The sequence below is a fragment of the Microcebus murinus genome, chromosome 29 (genome assembly GCF_040939455.1).
Source record: "Microcebus murinus isolate Inina chromosome 29, M.murinus_Inina_mat1.0, whole genome shotgun sequence".
In the NCBI taxonomy this organism is placed as follows: Eukaryota; Metazoa; Chordata; class Mammalia; order Primates; family Cheirogaleidae; genus Microcebus; species Microcebus murinus.
Genome location: NC_134132.1, coordinates 11,728,923 through 11,748,018, shown reverse-complemented (window position 1 = coordinate 11,748,018; position 19,096 = coordinate 11,728,923). Strand labels below are relative to the sequence as shown.

General features: G+C 47.2%; 1 protein-coding gene across 2 annotated transcripts; it reads right to left on the bottom strand.

The window, feature by feature from the left end:
* Nucleotides 1–1,674: 1,674 nt before the first annotated feature.
* Nucleotides 1,675–16,358, bottom strand: C29H4orf36 (chromosome 29 C4orf36 homolog). Of its 2 annotated transcripts, none has more exons than XM_075998659.1 (5): nt 16,204–16,358; nt 15,137–15,273; nt 12,708–12,862; nt 11,751–12,104; nt 1,675–1,864 (listed from the first exon to the last, which is right to left on the bottom strand). In XM_075998659.1, the coding sequence occupies exons 2-4, from the start codon at nt 15,199–15,201 to the stop codon at nt 11,974–11,976; spliced, it is 351 nt and encodes a 116-aa protein (XP_075854774.1). In that variant the 5' UTR covers nt 15,202–15,273; nt 16,204–16,358; the 3' UTR covers nt 1,675–1,864; nt 11,751–11,973. The 2 variants fall into 2 exon arrangements, with proteins under 2 accessions (XP_075854774.1, XP_075854773.1); XM_075998658.1 differs by having other exon boundaries at nt 11,759–12,104.
* Nucleotides 16,359–19,096: the final 2,738 nt, after the last annotated feature.

Sequence of the window (19,096 nt, the reverse complement as noted above, 5' to 3'; positions counted from 1 at the left end):
AAGGCCCTCCCCGAGATGTGGTCCACGCGGTCCCTCCATCTTGACTTCCCAGCCTCCAGAACTGTGAGCCAACTAAATCTCTTTTCCTTATAAATTACTCAGTCTGTGGTGTTCTGTTATAGCCACAGAAAATGAACTAGGACAACATTCCCTAGCCATTTTTAAAAAGTAAATTTAACACTCTGGGAGGCCAAGGCGGGCGGATTGCTCAAGGTCAGGAGTTCGAAACCAGCCAGAGCAAGAGCGAGACCCCCGTCTCTACTATAAATAGAAAGAAATTAATTGGCCAACTAATATATATAGAAAAAAGTAGCCGGGCATGGTGGCGCATGCCTGTAGCCCCAGCTACTCGGGAGGCTGAGGCAGGAGGATCGCTTGAGCCCAGGAGATTGAGGTTGCTGTGAGCGAGGCTGACGCCACGGCACTCACTCTAGCCTGGGCAACAAAGCGAGACTCTGTCTCAAAAAATAAAATAAAATTAAAAGTAAATGTAAAACGTTTTGGCTATGCATAAGAAAAAAAACAATTTCAGGTGAATATCTCCTGCTGGTGACTAAGACTCATAAATTTGGAGAGGAGAACTTTATTTCTTACAAAGGGTGACAACCTGCAGGTTGGGGACCATAGCCTCCAGCAGGAACCCAAAGCAGACCCTTCAAAGGAGGAAGAGTGAGACGGGAATTCATGCTGAACCATTTGGCTAAGTATCCCTATTTAACAAGTGAAACGAGGAGCTACGCATATTCCTGAAGGGGGCATAGTAAGCAAACATGCATGTTGCAAACATCTCACGGTCACTTTGGAGTGGAGCACTAACTTGACATTTAAATAAATGCAGTAAAATTAGGCTTGATACTTGAAAAGGTGAAGCAAAGGACACAGGAGTATCTTTGCGCAGCCTCTGCAAACCAGCCAGAACCAGTTCGTGGTCAGAGCCTCTTATCAGGAAGGAATGCTACTCAGCCGAGTCAAAACTGGAAAGAGGGTGGGGAGTCCAGCCACAGCGTCAGGTGGTTGGCTGAAGTCGCTGGTGGAGCCAGGTGTGTCTGACCTTTCATCCGTCATGGCTGGGATCTCAAGTTTTACAGTTTCTCTGGGGTCCCCTTGGCCAAAAAGGGGTCTGTTCAGTTGGTTGGGGGTCTTAGGATCGTCTATTTATTTCTCACAGCTAAGAGTTGGGTGAAAAACGCATTCTCGTATACTGCAGGTAGGACAGAATATTCACACAACCTTTCTGGGAAAAGTATGGCAATATTGGCCTGGCGTGGTGGCTCACACCTGTAATCCTAGCACTTTGGGGGACCGAGGCGGGAGGACTGCTCAAGGTCAGGAGTTCGAAACCAGCCTGAGCAAGAGCGAGACCCCGTCTCTACTATAAATAGAAATAAATTAATTGACCAATTAAAAATACATAGAAAAAATTAGCCGGGCATGGTGGCACATGCCTGTTCTCCCAGCTACTCGGGAGGCTGTGGCAGGAGGATCGCTGGAGCCCAGGAGTTGGAGGTTGCTGTGAGCTGGGCTGACGCCACGGCACTCTACCCAGATAGCAAAGTGAGACTCTGTCTCAAAAAAATAAATAAAAAATAAAATAAAATAAAAAAGTACGGCAATATGTACTAATAACCTTTGTTACTATAAGTCTAAGAAGCTTTCTTAATAAACAAACTTCAATACTGGCAAAGATTTATTATTTCTTTGGGGCAGATGCTCCCATTTATAATAGCATTATGATAAAGACATTCTTATTGCTAGGTGCAGTGGCTCACTCCTATAATCCTAGCCCTTTGGGAGGCTAAGGCAGGAGGATCGCTTGAGGCCAGGAGTTGAAGACCAGCCTGGGCAACATAGTGAGACCCCATTTCTACAAAAAAAGAAAAAGAAAAATAATTAGCCAGGCCTGGTGGTATGTACCTGTAGTCCCAGCTACTTAGAAGGCTGAAGCAGGAGATCGCTTGAGCCTAGGAGTTCAAAGCTGCAGTGAGCTATGATTGTGTGGCTGCACTCTAGCCTGGGCAACAGAGAGAGACCCTATCTCTTATTTATAATAACATTTCATTTATAAAGTCACAAAACTGGGAACAACTTTAATGTCCAAAGAGGGACTGATTAAGTAAATTATGGTACAACCATACAATGAGATATTATGGAGCTATTTAAAATGTAGACATCATTTTAAGAAAGAGAAATGTTTGCATTAAAAGTTTAAACCAAGAAATCAAGATCAAATGGTATAGACAGAATGCTCCCAATCATGTTAAGATAATAAGCACAGAAAGCTACTAAGTGGAAAGACTACAAAATTTTCATAATGATTGCTTCTGTTTGTACCATTAGAAATGATTTGTTCTTCTTTTTTGTAGTTGTTGTGGGGGTTTTTTGTTTGTTTGGTCTTTTTTTTGAGGCAAGAGTCTCACTTTGTTGTTCCCCGGGCTAGAGTGCCGTGGCGTCAGTGTAGCTCACAGCAACCTCCAACTCCTGGGCTCAAGCGATCCTCCTGCCTCAGCCTCCCGAGTAGCTGGGACTACAGGCATGCGCCACCATGCCCGGCTCATTTTTTCTATGTATTTTTAGTTGGCCAATTAATTTCTTTCTTTTTTTTTTAATTAGAGATAGGGTCTCGCTCTTGCTCAGGCTGATTTCGAACTCCTGACCTTGAGCGATCCACCTGCCTCGGCCTCCCATAGTGCTAGACAGGCGTGAGCCACCACACCCGGCCTGATTTGTTCTTCATTATATTTGTGTGCTATCTCCTATCTTTGAAATGGCTGTTAATTACTGTTTTTATAATCTAGGAAAAGGGAACTGAAGGCAAAGGAATAAAAACAGAGGAAGTTGTGGTTATTCCCAGTTGCTCCCTAAAGGCTGACAACAACCTCCTGGCTCCATGAGGAACCAGACCCTGGAGTCGACTCAATGATTGTCTTTGTCCTTAGGTTTTTATAAGGGAGCCAAACAGATACCAAAGCTTCCAGGTGAGAGATACCTGCAGAAAATGGAATGCGAGGGCGTGGGGAGCACCGCTAGGCCAAGCGAGGACCCAGGGCAGGGTGGTGGATGGGACTGCACAGAGCTGAGCCTGAAACAGCCCCTGCTCCTCCTTCAGGACAAATGGCCAGAGGGAAAACAAAGCAACCACTCAACAAAACCAACTGGAAAGGCCCGTTGACCCTGCAGGACGGAATCCTATTTATAATAGCATTTGTGGTCCTTTTCCCAGCACCCTTTCCTGGCCTAAGCTTATCAGATGAGATGTTTTTTGTTTTGTTTTTTCGAGACAGAGTCTTACTCTGTTGCCCAGGCTAGAGTGAGTGCCGTGGCGTCAGCCTGGCTCACAGCAACCTCCAACTCCTGGGCTCAAACGATCCTCCTACCTCAGCCTCCTGAGTAGCTGGGACTACAGGCATGCGCCCCCATGCTCAGCTGATTTTTTCTATATGTTAGTTGGCCAATTAATTTCTTTCTATTTGTAGTAGAGACGAGTCTGGCTCTTGCTCAGGCTGGTTTCCAACTCCTGACCTCGAGCGATCCTCCCACCTCGGCCTCCCGGAGTGCTAGGATTACAGGCGTGAGCCACCTCGCCAGGCCCAGATGAGATGTTATTCAGATTATAACCATAAATTCTCACCGCCTGCTTAAATCCTAGGGTTACAAGAAGAAATTTTATTGCAAATGATAATAAATGGGATTAATGGGATTTGTCACTCATGAGAGCAAATTACTGATACTGATTTTCTATGGTGACAACAACTACCACATACTGAGTTCTTCCTGTGTACCAGGCCCTGTGAAGGGTCCCCTGGGGAATTCACTTCATCCTCCCAACAACCCTATCAAGCCAGGAGCCATGACTACTCTCATTTACCGGTGGGTGAAAAGAGGCTCACTGCCATGAAACAACAAAGTGGCAGAAGTTGACCCCCAAGTCTACGCTCACTATGAAAAACAAATGAAATAATAAAAGTTCATGAGTTTTACTTGCATAAAATATTTTAGGTCATTAAATATGAAAGTCCCATTTCGAATCATAAGTGTAGTTTATCATACCTCAAACAAGAAGCAAGACAGGCCAGGCGCGGTGGCTCATGCCTGTAATCCCAGCACTCTGGGAGGCCGAGGCGGGAGGATCACTCAAGGTCAGGAGTTCGAGACCAGCATGAGCAAGAGCGAGACCCCCGTCTCTACTATAAATAGAAAGAAATTAGCTGGATGACTAAAAATATATAGAATAAATTAGCCGGGCATGGTGGCGAATGCCTGTAGTCCCAGCTACTCGGGAGGCTGAGGCAGGAGGATTGCTTGAGCCCAGGCATTGGAGGTTGCTGTGAGCGAGGCTGACGCCAAGGCACTCACTCTAGCCTGGGCAACAGGGTGAGACTCTGTCTCAAAAAAAAAAAAAACAAGAAGCAGTACAATTAATCAAACTATGCACATAAACTCGGGACACAGCTTTGCCATCTTAATGGTAGCTTGCTTATGCCAGCAGCAAAGAAGCCTAGAGAGCAAGTGGCAATGAAATTGTGAAAGGTGTTTTCCACAGCTTATTGAGAACTGAATATTTTTCCTGCAAGAAGTGGTCCAAAGCCTGGAAGAAGTGGTGGTCAGCTGGTGCAAGGTCTGGTGGAGGACAGAGTTTCCAAGTCCAGCTTCTCTAGTTTGAGCAGTGTTGTTTGTGCAACATGTGGTCCACTGTTGTCTTGCAAGAGGACTGACTTGTCTCTGTTGACCAATCTCAGCAACTTAATCGCAAGCATCCTCATCCTTTGGTCCAGCTGGTTGCAGCAGACATCTGCTGTAATCGGCTGACCAGGTTTCATGAAGCTGTAGTGGATGATACCAGCGCTGGACCACCAAACAGACACCATTAGCTTTTCTGGATGAATACTTGGCTTTGGACTGTGTTCTGGCACTTCATAGTTATCCAACCATTGTGCCAAATGCTTTCGATTGTCAGAAAGCATCCACTTTCATCACATGTATAACAATATGGTGTGGAAATGGTTCGCCTTTATGTTGTGACAGCAAAGAAAGGCACGCTTCGAGACGATTTCTCTTCTGACGCTCATTTAATTCGTGCAGAACCCATCTATCCAGCTTCTTTAACCTCGCCCGTTTCTTTCAAATGGTCCAGTATTGTTGGAATAGTGACGTCAAACCTTGCTGCTAATTCACACATAGATTGAGATGGACTCGCTTCCACTACAGCTTTCAGCTCACCATTACCCACCTTGGCCTCAGGGCCCTCACCCACGTGGCTCATTTTCAAGATTAAAATCATCAGAACGGAACTTCTCAAACCATCGCCTGTGCATTCATTAGCCTCATCCTTCCCAAACACTTCATTGATATTCGAGCTGCCGTGGCGTCAGCCTAGCTCACAGCAACCTCCAACTCCTGGGCTCAAGCAATCCTCCTGTCTCAGCCTCCCGAGTAGCTGGGACTACAGGCATGAGCCACCATGCCCGGCTAATTTTTTATATATATATATCAGTTGGCCAATTAATTTCTGTGCAGTGTTGGTTCCACAACGGAACTTATATTTGAAAACAGCACGAATTTTTGACTTATCTATGATTTCACAAAAATTGCTCTAAAAAATTTTGAAAGATAATCACAAGCCAAAATGTGTGTTTGAAAGGCTGAGGATAAGGCAGGGTGCGGTGGCTGACACCTGTAATCCCAGCACTCTGGGAAGCCAAGGCAGGAAGACTGCTTGAGCTCAAGAGTTTGAGACCAGCCTAGGCCGGGCGCTGTGGGTCACGCCTGTAATCGTAGCACTCTGGGAGGCTGAGGCAGGAGGATCGCTTGAGCCCAGGAGTTTGAGGTTGCTGTGAGTGAGGCTGATGCCACTGCACTCTAGGCTGGACAACAGAGTGAGACTCTGTCTCAAAAAAAAAAATAAATAAAAACTAAAAATAAATTTAAAAAAAAGAATAAAGTGTTGCTGAGCGCAGACATTTCATAGGAAAAGCAGGGATCAATCCCAGGCATGTGGTACAAACTTCCAGCCTTCTCATCGGACCATTTCTAGCCACTGTGCCTGGGGCATTTTATTATAAGTGCTCAGTGAATATTAGTTATTGTGGTGGTGGGTGGTGGTTATTAATAACATCTGTTGCATCCAGCCCCAAAAAAATAACAAGTCAGGATCAGAAAAAAGCTCTCCTTTGCTCTTGCCTCCAATTTTCCGATTTGGCTTTTCAAAGCCTTTTTTTTAATAAAACCTAGAAATTTCTTTAAAATACTGAAAGGGTCATGAGAAGACAATATATATATATTTATTTATTTATTATGTGATCCCATGATAAAAGAAGACCACCACTGGGAAATAACCCTCCTCTTATTTTGAAGGAAATCATGTCAGCCGTCTCCATTACTTGTGTAGTTTCAGCATTGTTAAACTGCAGTGCTAGAATTCTGACCTTCGTTCGCTCTCCCAGGATACCTGAGTTTTTTTTTGTTTTGTTTTTTTTTTGTTTTTTTTTTTTGAGACAGAGTCTTGCTTTGTTGTCCAGGCTAGAGTGAGTGCCGTGGCGTCAGCCTAGCTCACAGCAACCTCAAACTCCTGGGCTCGAGTGATCCTTCTGCCTCAGCCTCCCGAGTAGCTGGGACTACAGGCACGCGCCACCATGCCCGGCTAATTTTTTATATATATATCAGTTGGCCAATTAATTTCTTTCTATTTATAGTAGAGACGGGGTCTCGCTCTTGCTCAGGCTGGTTTTGAACTCCTGACCTTGAGCAATCCGCCCGCCTCGGCCTCCCAAGAGCTAGGATTACAGGGGTGAGCCACAGCGCCCGGCCTGATACCTGAGTTTTGAGGCAACAGAGCTCCAGAGGAAGGAGGCGGCGCAGGTAACCCGAGCTAGGAAACGTTTGGTCATCTGTCGGGTCCAAGGTGTGCTTGTCTTACCTGCCCTACATAGTTGGTGAGAGCAGGAAATTAAATTCCAACAGGAAATAGCCACACGATGAGTAATCGCTCAGGCAATCAGAGAAAGGGAGTCTTCTGGCACTTGGGAGAGGCTGCCTTGACAGAGAGCTGACCGGATGGAGCTGATCTGACGTAGGAGAACATGGCCGCCCACAAGGAGGTCACGCCCACATTTTAACGCAGTGAACCTTTCAAAGTGAAAAGCACGTCCTTGGAGTACAGGTGGATGAAGAGGAGCAATGGAAAGGGACTGACCCTAAAAAGACTGTTGGAATGGCCACCGCGCCCGGCCTGGCAGAGCATTTTGACCTTGAAAATTTACAGAGATTATTACACGGCAATGAGACTGGACTTTACAGTGACGCAGTTAGATTTTTAACTGCTGTGACCTGGGCAAGACATTGACCACGTGAGATTCTCGTTTTGGTTGGTCACTGAAGCTATGTCAGCTCTTAGGGTGCTGGGTTTTTGGGTTTTTTTTTTTTTGTTTTTTTTTTGAGGCAGAGTCTCACTCTGTTGCCTGGGCTAGAGTGAGTGCCATGGTGTCTGCCTAGCTCACAGCAACCTCAAACTCCCGGGCTCAAGCAATCCTCCTGCCTCAGCCTCCTGAGTAGCTGGGACTACAGGCATGCACCACCATGCCTGGCTAATTTTTTGTATATATATATTTTTTAGTTGGTCAATTAATTTAATTTCTTTCTATTTTTGGTAGAGACGGGGTCTTGCTCAGGCTGGTTTTGAACTCGTGACCTCGAGCAATATGCCCACCTCATCCTCCCAGAGTGCTAGGATGACAGGTGTGAGCCACCATGCCTGGCCAGGGTGCTGGTTTTTAAAGAAAGAAGCTGCGTTCTCTGGGCCTGACGTGAGTAACACACAGGCCTCACCCACCTTAAAGTTCTTTTTTTTTTTTCTTTTGTTTTGAGACAGAGTCTCGCTTTGTTGTCCAGGCTAGAGTGAGTGTCATGGCGTCAGCCTCGCTCACAGCAACCTCAAACTCCTGGGCTCAAGTGATCCTCCTGCCTCAGCCTCCCGAGTAGCTGGGACTACAGGCATACACCACCATGTCCGGCTAATTTTATATATATATATCAGTTGGCCAATTAATTTCTTTCTATTTATAGTAGAGTCCGGGTCTCGCTCTTGCTCAGGCTGGTTTTGAACTCCTGACCTCGAGCAATCCGCCCGCCTAGGCCTCCCAGACAGCTAGGATTACAGGCGCGAGCCACTGCGCCCGGCCAAAGTGACGTTCTTTATCAAAGATAAGGCCCAGCAAGGGCCTTGCTTAGCCAAACGCTCCCTGAAAGTGGCCTCAGCAGACACTGGCTGCACAAGGACTTTAGGCAACTTGGGTTGCAGGCCCTGAAGCTGCCTGGGGCCTTAAGAAGAGCAAACAGTCCAAGCAAGGTCTCAGCAGATACTAACGGACCACACAAGCAGCCAGGTCAAAGGAGGGTCAAGCAGGGCCTTGCCAGCAGAAGCTTCCGGAAAAGGATGGACTTTGAAGGCACAGGCCAGGGGCTTGCATCTCAGTTCCACTCCTTTAAAAGCTGCGTCACCTGGCCGGGCGCAGTGGCTCACGCCTGTAATCCTAGCACTCTGGGAGGCCGAGGTGGGCGGATTGCTCAAGGTCAGGAGTTCGAAACCAGCCTGAGCAAGAGCGAGACCCCGTCTCTACTATAAATAGAAAGAAATTAATTGGCCAACTAATATATATAGAAAAAACTAGCCGGGCATGGTGGCGCATGCCTGTAGCCCCAGCTACTGGGGAGGCTGAGGCAGGAGGATCGCTTGAGCCCAGGAGTTTGAGGTTGCTGTGAGCTAGGCTGACACCACAGCACTTTAGCCCGGGTGACAGAGTGAGACTCTGTCTCCAAAAAAAAAAAAAAGAAATGAGAGCACATACCCACACAGTGCTCTCGGCGGCTTCATTCGTAAGCACTCAGAACTGAACCCAACCCAAATATTTATCAATAAGTGCATGGATAAACAAAGTGGGGTATTTCCACACAGTAGAAAACCACTCAGCAATAAAAAGAAACACACATGCAATGACATGGATGAGTCTCAAAATAATTATGCTGAGTATAAGCCAAAACAAAAAAAAATCAGATGCTGAATGATTCCATTTCTACGAAATTCTCACCAATGCAAACTAATAGACAGTGCTAGAAAGCAGATAAGTCAGTGGTCACCTAGAGGCTAGGGGTGGGGGAAGAGCAGTGAGAAAGGATGGATTACAAGGGGCACAAAAAAACTCCTGGGGCGATGGTCGCATGTGTTAGCCTGATTGTGAGAATGGTCCCACAGGCACTGACATATGTCAAAACTCATCCAGTTGTGTGCCTTAAACAGGTACAGTTTATGTCAGCAATTATACCTCGATAAAGCTAAAACAATACGTGTCAAAGAGTATATAAGAAGGGAACAGGCCGGGTGCGGTGGCTCACGCCTGTCATCCCAGCACTCTGGGAGGCCAAGGCGGGCAGACCAGCCTGAGCAAGAGCGAGACCCCGTCTCTACTAAAAATAGAAAGAAATTAACTGGACAACTAAAAATATATAGAAAAAATGGGCTGGGCATGGTGACGCATGCCTGTAGTCCCAGCTACTCGGGAGGCTGAGGCAGGAGGATCGCTTGAGCCCAGGAGTGGGAGGTTGCTGTGAGCGAGGCTGACACCACGGCACTCACTCTAGCCTGGGCAACAGAGTGAGACTCTGTCTCAAAAAAAAAAAAAAAGAATAATAATAAGAAGAAAGGAACAGCCAGAATCAAATCCCCTGAGTATACTCTTCAGAAGTGTGCTTAATTCTTTTTTTTGTTTTGTTTTGAGACAGGGTCTTGCTCTGTGGCCCAGGCTAGACTGCAGTGGCTTGATCATAGCTCACTGCAGCCTCCAACTCTTGGGCTCAAGAGATCCTTCTACCTCAGCCTCCTGAGTAGCTAGGACTACAGACGTATGCCACCACACCTGGCTAATTTTTCTTTCTTTTTTATTTTTTTAGAGACAGGGTCTTGCTATGTTGTCTCAAACTCCTGGCCTCAAGTGATCTTCCTGCGTCAGCCTCCCAAAGCGCTGGAATTACAGGCGTGAGCCCCCGCACTCAGCCCCTTTTCAACAATTTTTAAGGTAATACAGCCATTCATTCAACAAACACTGATGGAGCGAGCAGCCACCCCGGGTGGGTGCTATGGTAGACGCTAGAGACACCACAGAGAAATAATATTAGGGAGATAAGTAGCCGCGGATAGTGATGTAAGTGTTGTGAGGGAATTATAGCAGGGTGTAGGCACAGAGAGCACCTGGGTAGAAGGAAAGGCCGATTCAACGAGGGTGGTCCCAGGAGGCCTCCCTGAGCAGGTACTCATTATTTAAGCCCTCCATAATTAGGAGGCAGCCCTGTGAGAATCCCAGGGCAGAGAATCTTGGGAAAAACAAACAGCAAGCACAAAGGCAGGCACGAGCCTCGTGTGTCAGAGAGCAGAAAGTAGGCCACGGCGCCAGCACCCGGCAGGGCAGGGCGAGAGTGGGAGAAATCAGGTCACAGAGGCAGGCGAGTGTCACACAGCACAGGGACTTCACGGCATGGGAAAGGACGTGACTCAGGGCAGTGACAGATCTTTTTGGCAGTACCATGAGTGCCACTTTTTTTTTTTTTCAATTTGAGACAGAGTCTCACTCTGTTGCCCAGGCTAGCGTGAGTGCTGTGGCGTCAGCCTCGCTCACAGCAACCTCAGACTCCTGGGCTCAAGCAATCCTCCTGCCTCAGCCTCCCGAGTAGCTGGGACTACAGGCATGCGCCTCCATGCCCGGCTAATTTTATATATATATTAGTTGGCCAATTGATTTCTTTCTATTTATAGTAGAGACGGGGTCTTGCTCTTGCTCAGGCTGGTTTCAAACTCCTGACCTCGAGCGATCCTCCCGCCTGGGCCTCCCAGAGTGCTGGGATGACAGGCGTGAGCCACTGTGCCCAGCCCATGAGTGCCATTTTTAAAAGATCGCCGTGAGTGTCGAGGATAGATATAGGAACGCAAGCACGGGAAGAGAGGAGGTCAGTTAAGAGGCTTTCTCCAGATTATAGACAATGGGTGATGGAGGCTTGGGTGAGGCGGAGAAGGAAATGGATACATCTGCAACATGCTCAGAGGGACAGCCCACGAGACCTGCTGACAGACTGGACTGAAGAGGAGTACAGGGACACGAAGAATGACAGACAACCCCTCAGATTCTGGCCCAAGCACCCAGATAGAAATGCTGCCATTAACTGGAGTGGGAAAGAAGATACCGTTCTGAAAACTATGATGAAAAGAGGTTACCTCTTTCCCAGTGAAAGCAACATCTTACTTAAGATCCTTACAGGCCGGGCGCGGTGGCTCACGCCTGTGATCCTAGCACTCTGGGAGGCCAAGATGGGAGGATCGCTCGAGGTCAGGAGTTCGAAACCAGCCCGAGCAAGAGCGAGACCCCGTCTCTACTATAAATAGAAAGAAACTAATTGACCAACTAAAAATATATAGAAAAAACCAGCCGGGCATGGAGGCGCATGCCTGTAATCCTAGCTACTCGGGAGGCTGAGGCAGGAGGATTGCTTGAGCCCAGGAGTTGGAGGTTGCCATAAGCGAGGCTGACGCCACAGCACTCACTGTAGCCTGGGCAACAGAGTGAGACTCTGTCTCAAAAAAAAAAAAAAAAAAAAAAAAAGATGTCTCTTTAAAATAATGCCTCTGACAAGGAGTTTCCTCTTTCTTTAGTGTAATTTTATAAAAATCAAAATGCATATCACAAATGGCTCAACTCCACACGTATTCTCACCTACTTACAATGCTGTTGCTCGCGACACAAAGGAACAAGGGCACGGCGGGGACTCAGAAGATCCGTAAGAGCTGTCCACTACCCCACATCGATGGGCACCGGCCGGGCCACCAGTGGGCGTCTGTTTGTCCGCACTGAACTCCACACAGTGAAAGCTTCAGAGACCTCCCTCCCGGTCGGCTGCAGAGAGCGGAGCACAGATCTGAGGGTGAGCCGACGGCCACTAAGGCGGAAGAGGCCTCCTCAAACCAGTTTGCCTTTCCCTTAGCAAAAGCTGCAGTTCCCGAGATGTGGTCTCTTGGCATTTATGTTTATTTAGGCGCTTCAGTTCACACTCCCTTTCAAGTTTGAGGGCTGAAAGATAGAAACACACAAAGCAAATTGACTGACGTTTCTTGCCACACATAATTAAGCCAAAACTGGGTATCCTACAGCAATATTCACATTCCTGAATAATAAACGAGATGACAGGCCGGGCGAGGTGGCTCACGCCTGTAATCCTAGCCACTCTGGGAGGCCGAGGCGGGAGGATCGCTCGAGGTTCGAGGTCAGGAGTTTGAGACCAGCCTGAGCAAGAGCGAGACCCCGTCTCTACTAAAAATAGAAAGAAATTAATTGGTCGACTAATATATATAGAAAAAATTAGCCGGGCATGGTGGCGCATGCCTGTAGTCCCAGCTACTCGGGAGGCTGAGGCAGGAGGATCGCTGGAGCCCAGGAGTCTGAGGTTGCTGTGAGCTAGGCTAACGCCACGGCACTCACTCTAGCCTGGGCAACAAAGTGAGACTCTGTCTCAAAAATAAATAAACAAACAAATAAATAAATAAATAAACGAGATGACAGGGCTACAGAGATAGGACGCCTGGAGATGCACATGCAGATTTAAACGTTTCTCTGACAATAAGCACATGGTACACACAGTTTAGAATATATGAAAGCAGAACTTAAGGAACTTACATTCTGCTGAAATTAGCAGGCCATCCTTCATGGTTTTATATCTTGTGAGCTTTAGAGGATTCCCAAATTTAATCTCTCCCAAGAAAGGCAACTTCATGTTGGCTAGGTTCGTGTAGAAAGTCTTTGTAAGTAGTGCAAGATCCCATGCTTCCTGTCTGGGGGACGAATCCATTGATTCATTCAATAAATATATGAATTTGGGGAAAAACAAAAAATATATATATGTAAAAACATTTATTAAGCACATACTGCATGATATACAGAACATCTTTTAATTCTCAGTTCCACTGGCCATTAGACATTTTGGTTCACGAGGAGGTATTCAGGATTTTCCCCAGTTGTAACTCCAACTAGGAGAAGCTATATACTAACTAATGTAGAGATATATTGAAAAAATGGCCAGAAATTATGCCAAGAACTTTTTTTCTTTTTTTGTGAGACAGAGTTTCACTTTTGTTGCCCTGGCTAGAGTGAATGCCGTGGCATCAGCCTAGCTCACAGCAACCTCCAACTCCTGGGCTCAAGCGATCCTCCTGCTTCAGCCTCCCAAGTAGCTGGGACTACAGGCATGCGCCACCGTGCCCAGCTAATTTTTTGTATATATATTTTTAGTTGGTCAATTAATTTCTTTCTATTTATAGTAGAGACGGGGTCTCGCTCAGGCTGGTTTCGAACTCCTGACCTTGAGCGATCCTCCCGCCTCGGCCTCCCAGAGTGCTAGGATTACAGGCGTGAGCCACCGCGCCCAGGCCCAAGAACTTTTTTTCACAGCACAGCCCCCCCTGGAGTCAACCCAATCTTTCCATGTAACAGAATATAGATAAGAACTGTAAACTCAAAAGTCTTTCATGGCTCATCAAAAACATGGTCCCGGCCAGGCGCGGTGGCTCACACCTGTAATCCCAGCACTCTGGGAGGCTGAGGCAGGAGGATCGCTCAAGGTCAGGAGTTTGAAACCAGGCTGAGCAAGAGCGAGACCCAGTCTCTACTAAAAAAATAGAAAGAAATTAGCTGGCCAACTAAAAATATACAGAAAAAATTAGCCGGGCATGGTGGTGCATGCCTGTAGTCCCAGCTACTCGGGAGGAGGCTGAGGCAGGAGGATCGCTTGAGGCCAGGAGTTGGAGGTTGCTGTGAGCAAGGCTGACACCACGGCACTCTAGCCTGGGCAACACAGTGAGACTCTGTCTTAAAAATAATAATAATAATAATAATAATAATAATTCTGCATAACCAAAACCACAGAATCCGTGCTATAAATCGTTCTCCAGAAATAGGAATCTCTTTCCATCAAAATTATGTTTACAATAGTAGCTACTATAATGGTATTTGCCTAGAGTTCCAGGTCTAAACCCATACCGAACCGACAACACTAAACACAATACAACAATGCGTCTTCTCTGATTTTCCTATAGCTCTGGTTTGATAACTCTGTAGGGAACTTCCCTTTGCTTCTCAGAACACTGTCAAAAGAAAAATTCAGCTGACTCATAATGGTAAAGATGTCATAATTCTGAGGCAGGGGGATCAACAAAACAAAGCGAATCCAAAAATGTAATAAAGGAAAAGGCAGCGCCACAATGCGACAGAGAAACTACAGTGCGGTAGCCACACGTGCTCACTGTATGCCAGGCAATGGGTCGGCACGCGACACGTTACACAGATAGACGTCGTCACGTCCATCCACACGTGCGGAGGTCAAGGCACACAGAAGGTCACCCACCGAGCCAGGGCAGGGCCAGGCTCGGAACCGAGGACTTCTTGATTGCAAACGCCATGCAGTCCATGCATGCCTGCCCAAAGTGCACAGAGGCAAAACTGAGCCTCTGCACCAGCTAAGTGACTGCTCTGCTAGGACGCCTGCCACCAGGGCATTCGTAGCTAGATTCGGCCCATCTAAACAAGTATTTTCAGAGGGTGGCAGAAAGCAGAACATGGTTTTTTATTGATAAAATGAGAAGAAAGGCCGGGCGTGGTGGCTCACGCCTGTAATCCCAGCACTCTGGGAGGCCGAGGCGGGAGGATCGCTCGAGGTCAGGAGTTCAAAACCAGCCTGAGCAAGAGCGAGACCCCGTCTCTACTAAAAAAAGAAAGAAATTAATTGGCCAACTAATATAGATAGAAAAAATGAGCCGGGCATGGTGGCGCATGCCTGTAGTCCCAGCTACTCGGGAGGCTGAGGCAGGAGGATTGCTTGAGTCCAGGAGTCTAAGGTTGCTGTGAGCGAGGCTGACGCCACAGCACTCACTCTAGCCCGGGCAGCAGAGTGAGACTCTGTCTCAAAAAAAAAAAAAAAAAAATCGCTTCCTGACATCTGAAGATACCTCATATACTCCAGTATCTCATGGGGAGCATGGGGCGTCTGACACTTTTACTTTCACAAAGACACTGCCCCCCCAGGCAATGCTAATGGCAATAAAAATACTTACACCTCGTAACAACTGCCCCGCAAAATGGTTTTCACCGTATTCTTTCTTGGCAGGCCATATGCCATGGTGAGTTGCCACAGTCCAATCTCCTCACATAGGTGCCTGGTGTAATGTCACAGCTCCTCGGTTCACTTGGCCTGAAAGGATTGCAACACGTCTCACTCATGGCTTCCACCAGAATATTTTCTTAGCCAAATAATATAAAAAGATGCAGAAAAAAAAAATTCTGAATGTCAGAAAGTCCCTAACAAATATGAGTTGAACTTGAACCCCAAATGTAAAACTGTATTCTTTCTTGTTTTCCATGACCTCATATTATCATTTTTTGCCACCATAGAAGGAGAAAATGCCCAGTTAAGGTTTGTCAGCCTAGACTGGGCGCGGTGGCTCACGCCTGTGATCCTAGCACTCTGGGAGGCCGCCGCTGGAGGATCGCTCAAGGTCAGAAGTTCGAAACCAGCCTGAGCAAGAGCAGGACCCCGTCTCTACTATAAATAGAAAGAAATTAATTGGCCAACTAAAAATATACAGAAAAAATTAGCCGGGCGTGGTGGTGCATGCCTGTAGTCCCAGCTACTCGGGAGGCTGAGGCAGGAGGATGGCTTGAGCCCAGGAGTTGGAGGTTGCTGTGAGTGAGGCTGACGCCACGGCACTCACTCTAGCCCGGGCAACAGAGTTAGACCCTGTCTCAAAAAAATAATAATAATAAAATAAAATAAATTAATCAATTAAAAAATAAATTTAAAAAATAGAAAGAATTATCCGGCCAACTAAATATACAGAAAAAATTAGCCGGGCATGGTGGCGCATGCCTGCAGTCCCAGCTACTCGGGAGGCTGAGGCAGGAGGATCGCCTGAGCTCAGGAGTTGGAGGTTGCCATGAGCGAGGCTGGAGCCAGGGCACTCGAGTCTGTCTCAAATACAATAATAATAATAAATATATATATATCTCTCCGAGGTCAGAACGCGCGACCCAGCGCCGGCCCGCCCGCCCGCCACACGGCCAGTCCCGTGACCGGCTCCCCGCGGCCCGCGCCCGCCCTCCCCTCCCGGCGCGGCCTCGTTACCGGGCTCCCGGGCGCGTGGGCGCGCGGGTCGCGGGCTCCAGGCCGAGGGCGAGAGCGCGCCCGGCTCCGCGCACACGGCCGCGCGCACGCCGCGGGCCCGCGCCGCGGGCACCCGCCTCCGCCTGCCCGGCGCCCCGGCCGGCGGCGGTTGCGCGTCACGCGCGGCCTCAACAAAGGGCTTTGTGGTGGCCGCGGGGCCTGGGGCGGGGCTCGGGCGCCACGGGGCGGGGGGCCACCGGGGACCTCACTGGGGGCCGCCGCTTAAGGAAATGCGCCCCGGTCTGGGCCTGGCACCCTGGCTCTCTCTCTGGGAGGCCCAGGTGGGAGGGTCGCTGGAGGTCAGGAGTTCGAGGCCAGCCTGAGCAAGAGCGAGACCCCCGTCTCTACTAACAATAGAAAGAAATCAGCCAAACAATTAAAAATATGTAGAAAAAAACTTAGCCGGGCACGGTGGCACATGTCTATAGACCCAGCTACTCAGGAGGCCCAGGCAGGAGGATTGCTCGAGGTCAGGGGTTCGAGACCAGCCTGAGCAAGAGCGAGACCCCCGTCTCTACTATAAAATAGAAATAAATTAACTGACAAACTAAAAATATAGATATAGAAAAAATTAGCCGGGCATGGTGACGCATGCCTGTAGTCCCAGCTACTCGGGAGGCTGAGGCAGGAGGATCGCTGGAGGTCAGGAATTCGAGGCCAGCCTGAGCAAGAGGGAGACCCCCATCTCTACCATAAAGTAGAAACAAATTAACTGACAAACTAAAAATTTAGATATAGAAAAAATTAGCCGGGCATGGTGGCGCATGCCTGTAGTCCCAGCTACTCAGGAGGGAGGCTGAGGCAGGAGGATTGCTTGAGCCCCAGAGATTGAGGTTGCTGTGAGCGAGGCTGACACCATGGCACTCACTCTAGCCTGGGCAACAGAGTGAGACTCTGTCTCAAAAATAACAATAATAATAATAATAAATGTTCTTCATTTTAAGCCACCAAATTTTGGGGGGGTAATGGTTACACAGCAATAGATAACACTTAATATACCACTCAATGCTTTGTTGTGGAAGGAATGTTATACATAGAGTATAATGGCCATGGTTTTTAAATTGAGATTAATGCTAAGATGATAATGAACAGTAAAACACATTATGCTTTATAGAGATTTGCTATATTGCTGATTTTGCTAAATCTCACCCAAGACCACTTAAGATCCTTAAACATTGTCAATACCAAAAAAAAAAAAAAATACCTGGTGTCTAAAAACATAAATAACACTAAATTTCCTAGAAGCAGAAAGATGTCCAGTAAAGATCTGGTACCCTCCCCCGCAATGATGACTATTTCACTATTTTCTTTTGAAATATCTAATTCTTTCTAATAATTCTTTTTTTCTTCCTCTCCTTCTTCCTCCCTCCCGTTCCATCTCTGTCCCCCTCTCTGTCTATCTCTGTCCCCCTGCTCTGCTGGTGCCCTACTTTCCTTTTAGGGTACACCTTCACCAATCTCACCTATTCCAGAAAGTTAGCAACTGTCATTTTAATTGATTAAGAGAGCATTGCTGCCACCCAGTGTTAAAACTAAGGTATAGGCCGGGCGCGGTGGCTCACGCCTGTCATCCTGGCACTCTGGGAGGCCGAGGCGGGAGGATCTCTCCAGGCCAGGAGTTGGAAACCAGCCTGAGCAAGAGCGAGACCCCGTCTCTACTAACAATAGAAAGAAATTAATTTGGCCAACTAAAAATATATATAGAAAAAATGAGCCGGGCATGGTGGCGCATGCCTGTAGTCCCAGCTGCTCGGGAGACTGAGGCGGGAGGATCGCTTGAGCCCAGGAGTTGGAGGTTGCTGTGAGCGAGGCTGACGCCACCGCTCTCTAGCACAGACAAGAGTCTCACTCTGTATCAAAAAAAAAAAAAAAAAAAGAGAGAGAGAGAGAGTATTGCTGCCACCCAGTGTTAAAACTAAGGTACAGGCCGGGCAAGTGGCTCACACCTGTAATCCTAGCACTCTGGGAGACCAAGGTGGGCAGATCCTTTGAGCTCAGGCATTGGAGACCAGCCTGAGTAAGAGCGAGACCCCGTCTGTACTAGAAAGAGAAAGAAATTAGCTGGACAACTAAAAATATATTTAAAAAATTATCCAGGCACGGTGGCGCATGCCTGTAGTCCCAGCTACTTGGGAGGCTGAGGCAGGAGGATCGCTTGAGCCCAGGAGTTTGATGTTACTGTGAGTTAGGCTGACGCCACGATATTCTAGCTCGGGTGACAGAGTAAAACTCTGTCTACAAAAAAGAAAAAAAAAAATTCAGAAGCCTTTCTTAAGCCAATATCTAAAATAGTAGTTCATATAAGCACCTATAGGCAATAAATGTCAGTCTACTTTAAGGATTAAAAAAAAATAAGCAGGTATTTCAAAATATAGAACTTCTTGTACTTGCTCAAGCACTGACCTCCTAATGAGAAATCTGTCTGAGAATTTTACTCCTTAATACTGTTTTGTCTGCTTCATGCTCTAAGACAAATTCTTAATTGTTACTCAGCTTCCCAGTTTCAACGAACCAAAGGACACCCCTGCAGTTCATTAGGAGGCATTGCAGTCTAATGTGCTTTTAACTTATTAGGTTGATCCCATATACATTGCATGTGTGAGAAAGGAGAAAATAGAGATAAAATAATACCAAAAATAGCTCGTTTCAATTCCGACGTTAAGCAAGTCTCTGAAATGGCTTTAAGTAGCTTTATAGAGTTCCCCCAAGTTTCTAAATCAGGTAACCCATTCTAAATTTCAGGAAATTGGAGGTGTTCAGAATAATACTTTAAATTCCAGGGAATGCTTTACATTTTGCAAGGTGTGAGTCTTTAAAAGAAGACTTGAAACCATACAAGCAGAGTGTGTGACAA

Coding starts and splice junctions, on each gene's coding strand:
- C29H4orf36 (XM_075998659.1), bottom strand. CDS start 15,201: ATGGCATATGGCCTGCCAAGAAAGAATACGGTGAAAACCATTTTGCGG. Junction 12,863..15,136: donor CGGGGCAGTTGTTACGAGGT/GTAAGTATTTTT, acceptor TTCGTCCCCCAG/ACAGGAAGCATGGGATCTTG. Junction 12,105..12,707: donor CCTGCTAATTTCAGCAGAAT/GTAAGTTCCTTA, acceptor TCTATCTTTCAG/CCCTCAAACTTGAAAGGGAG.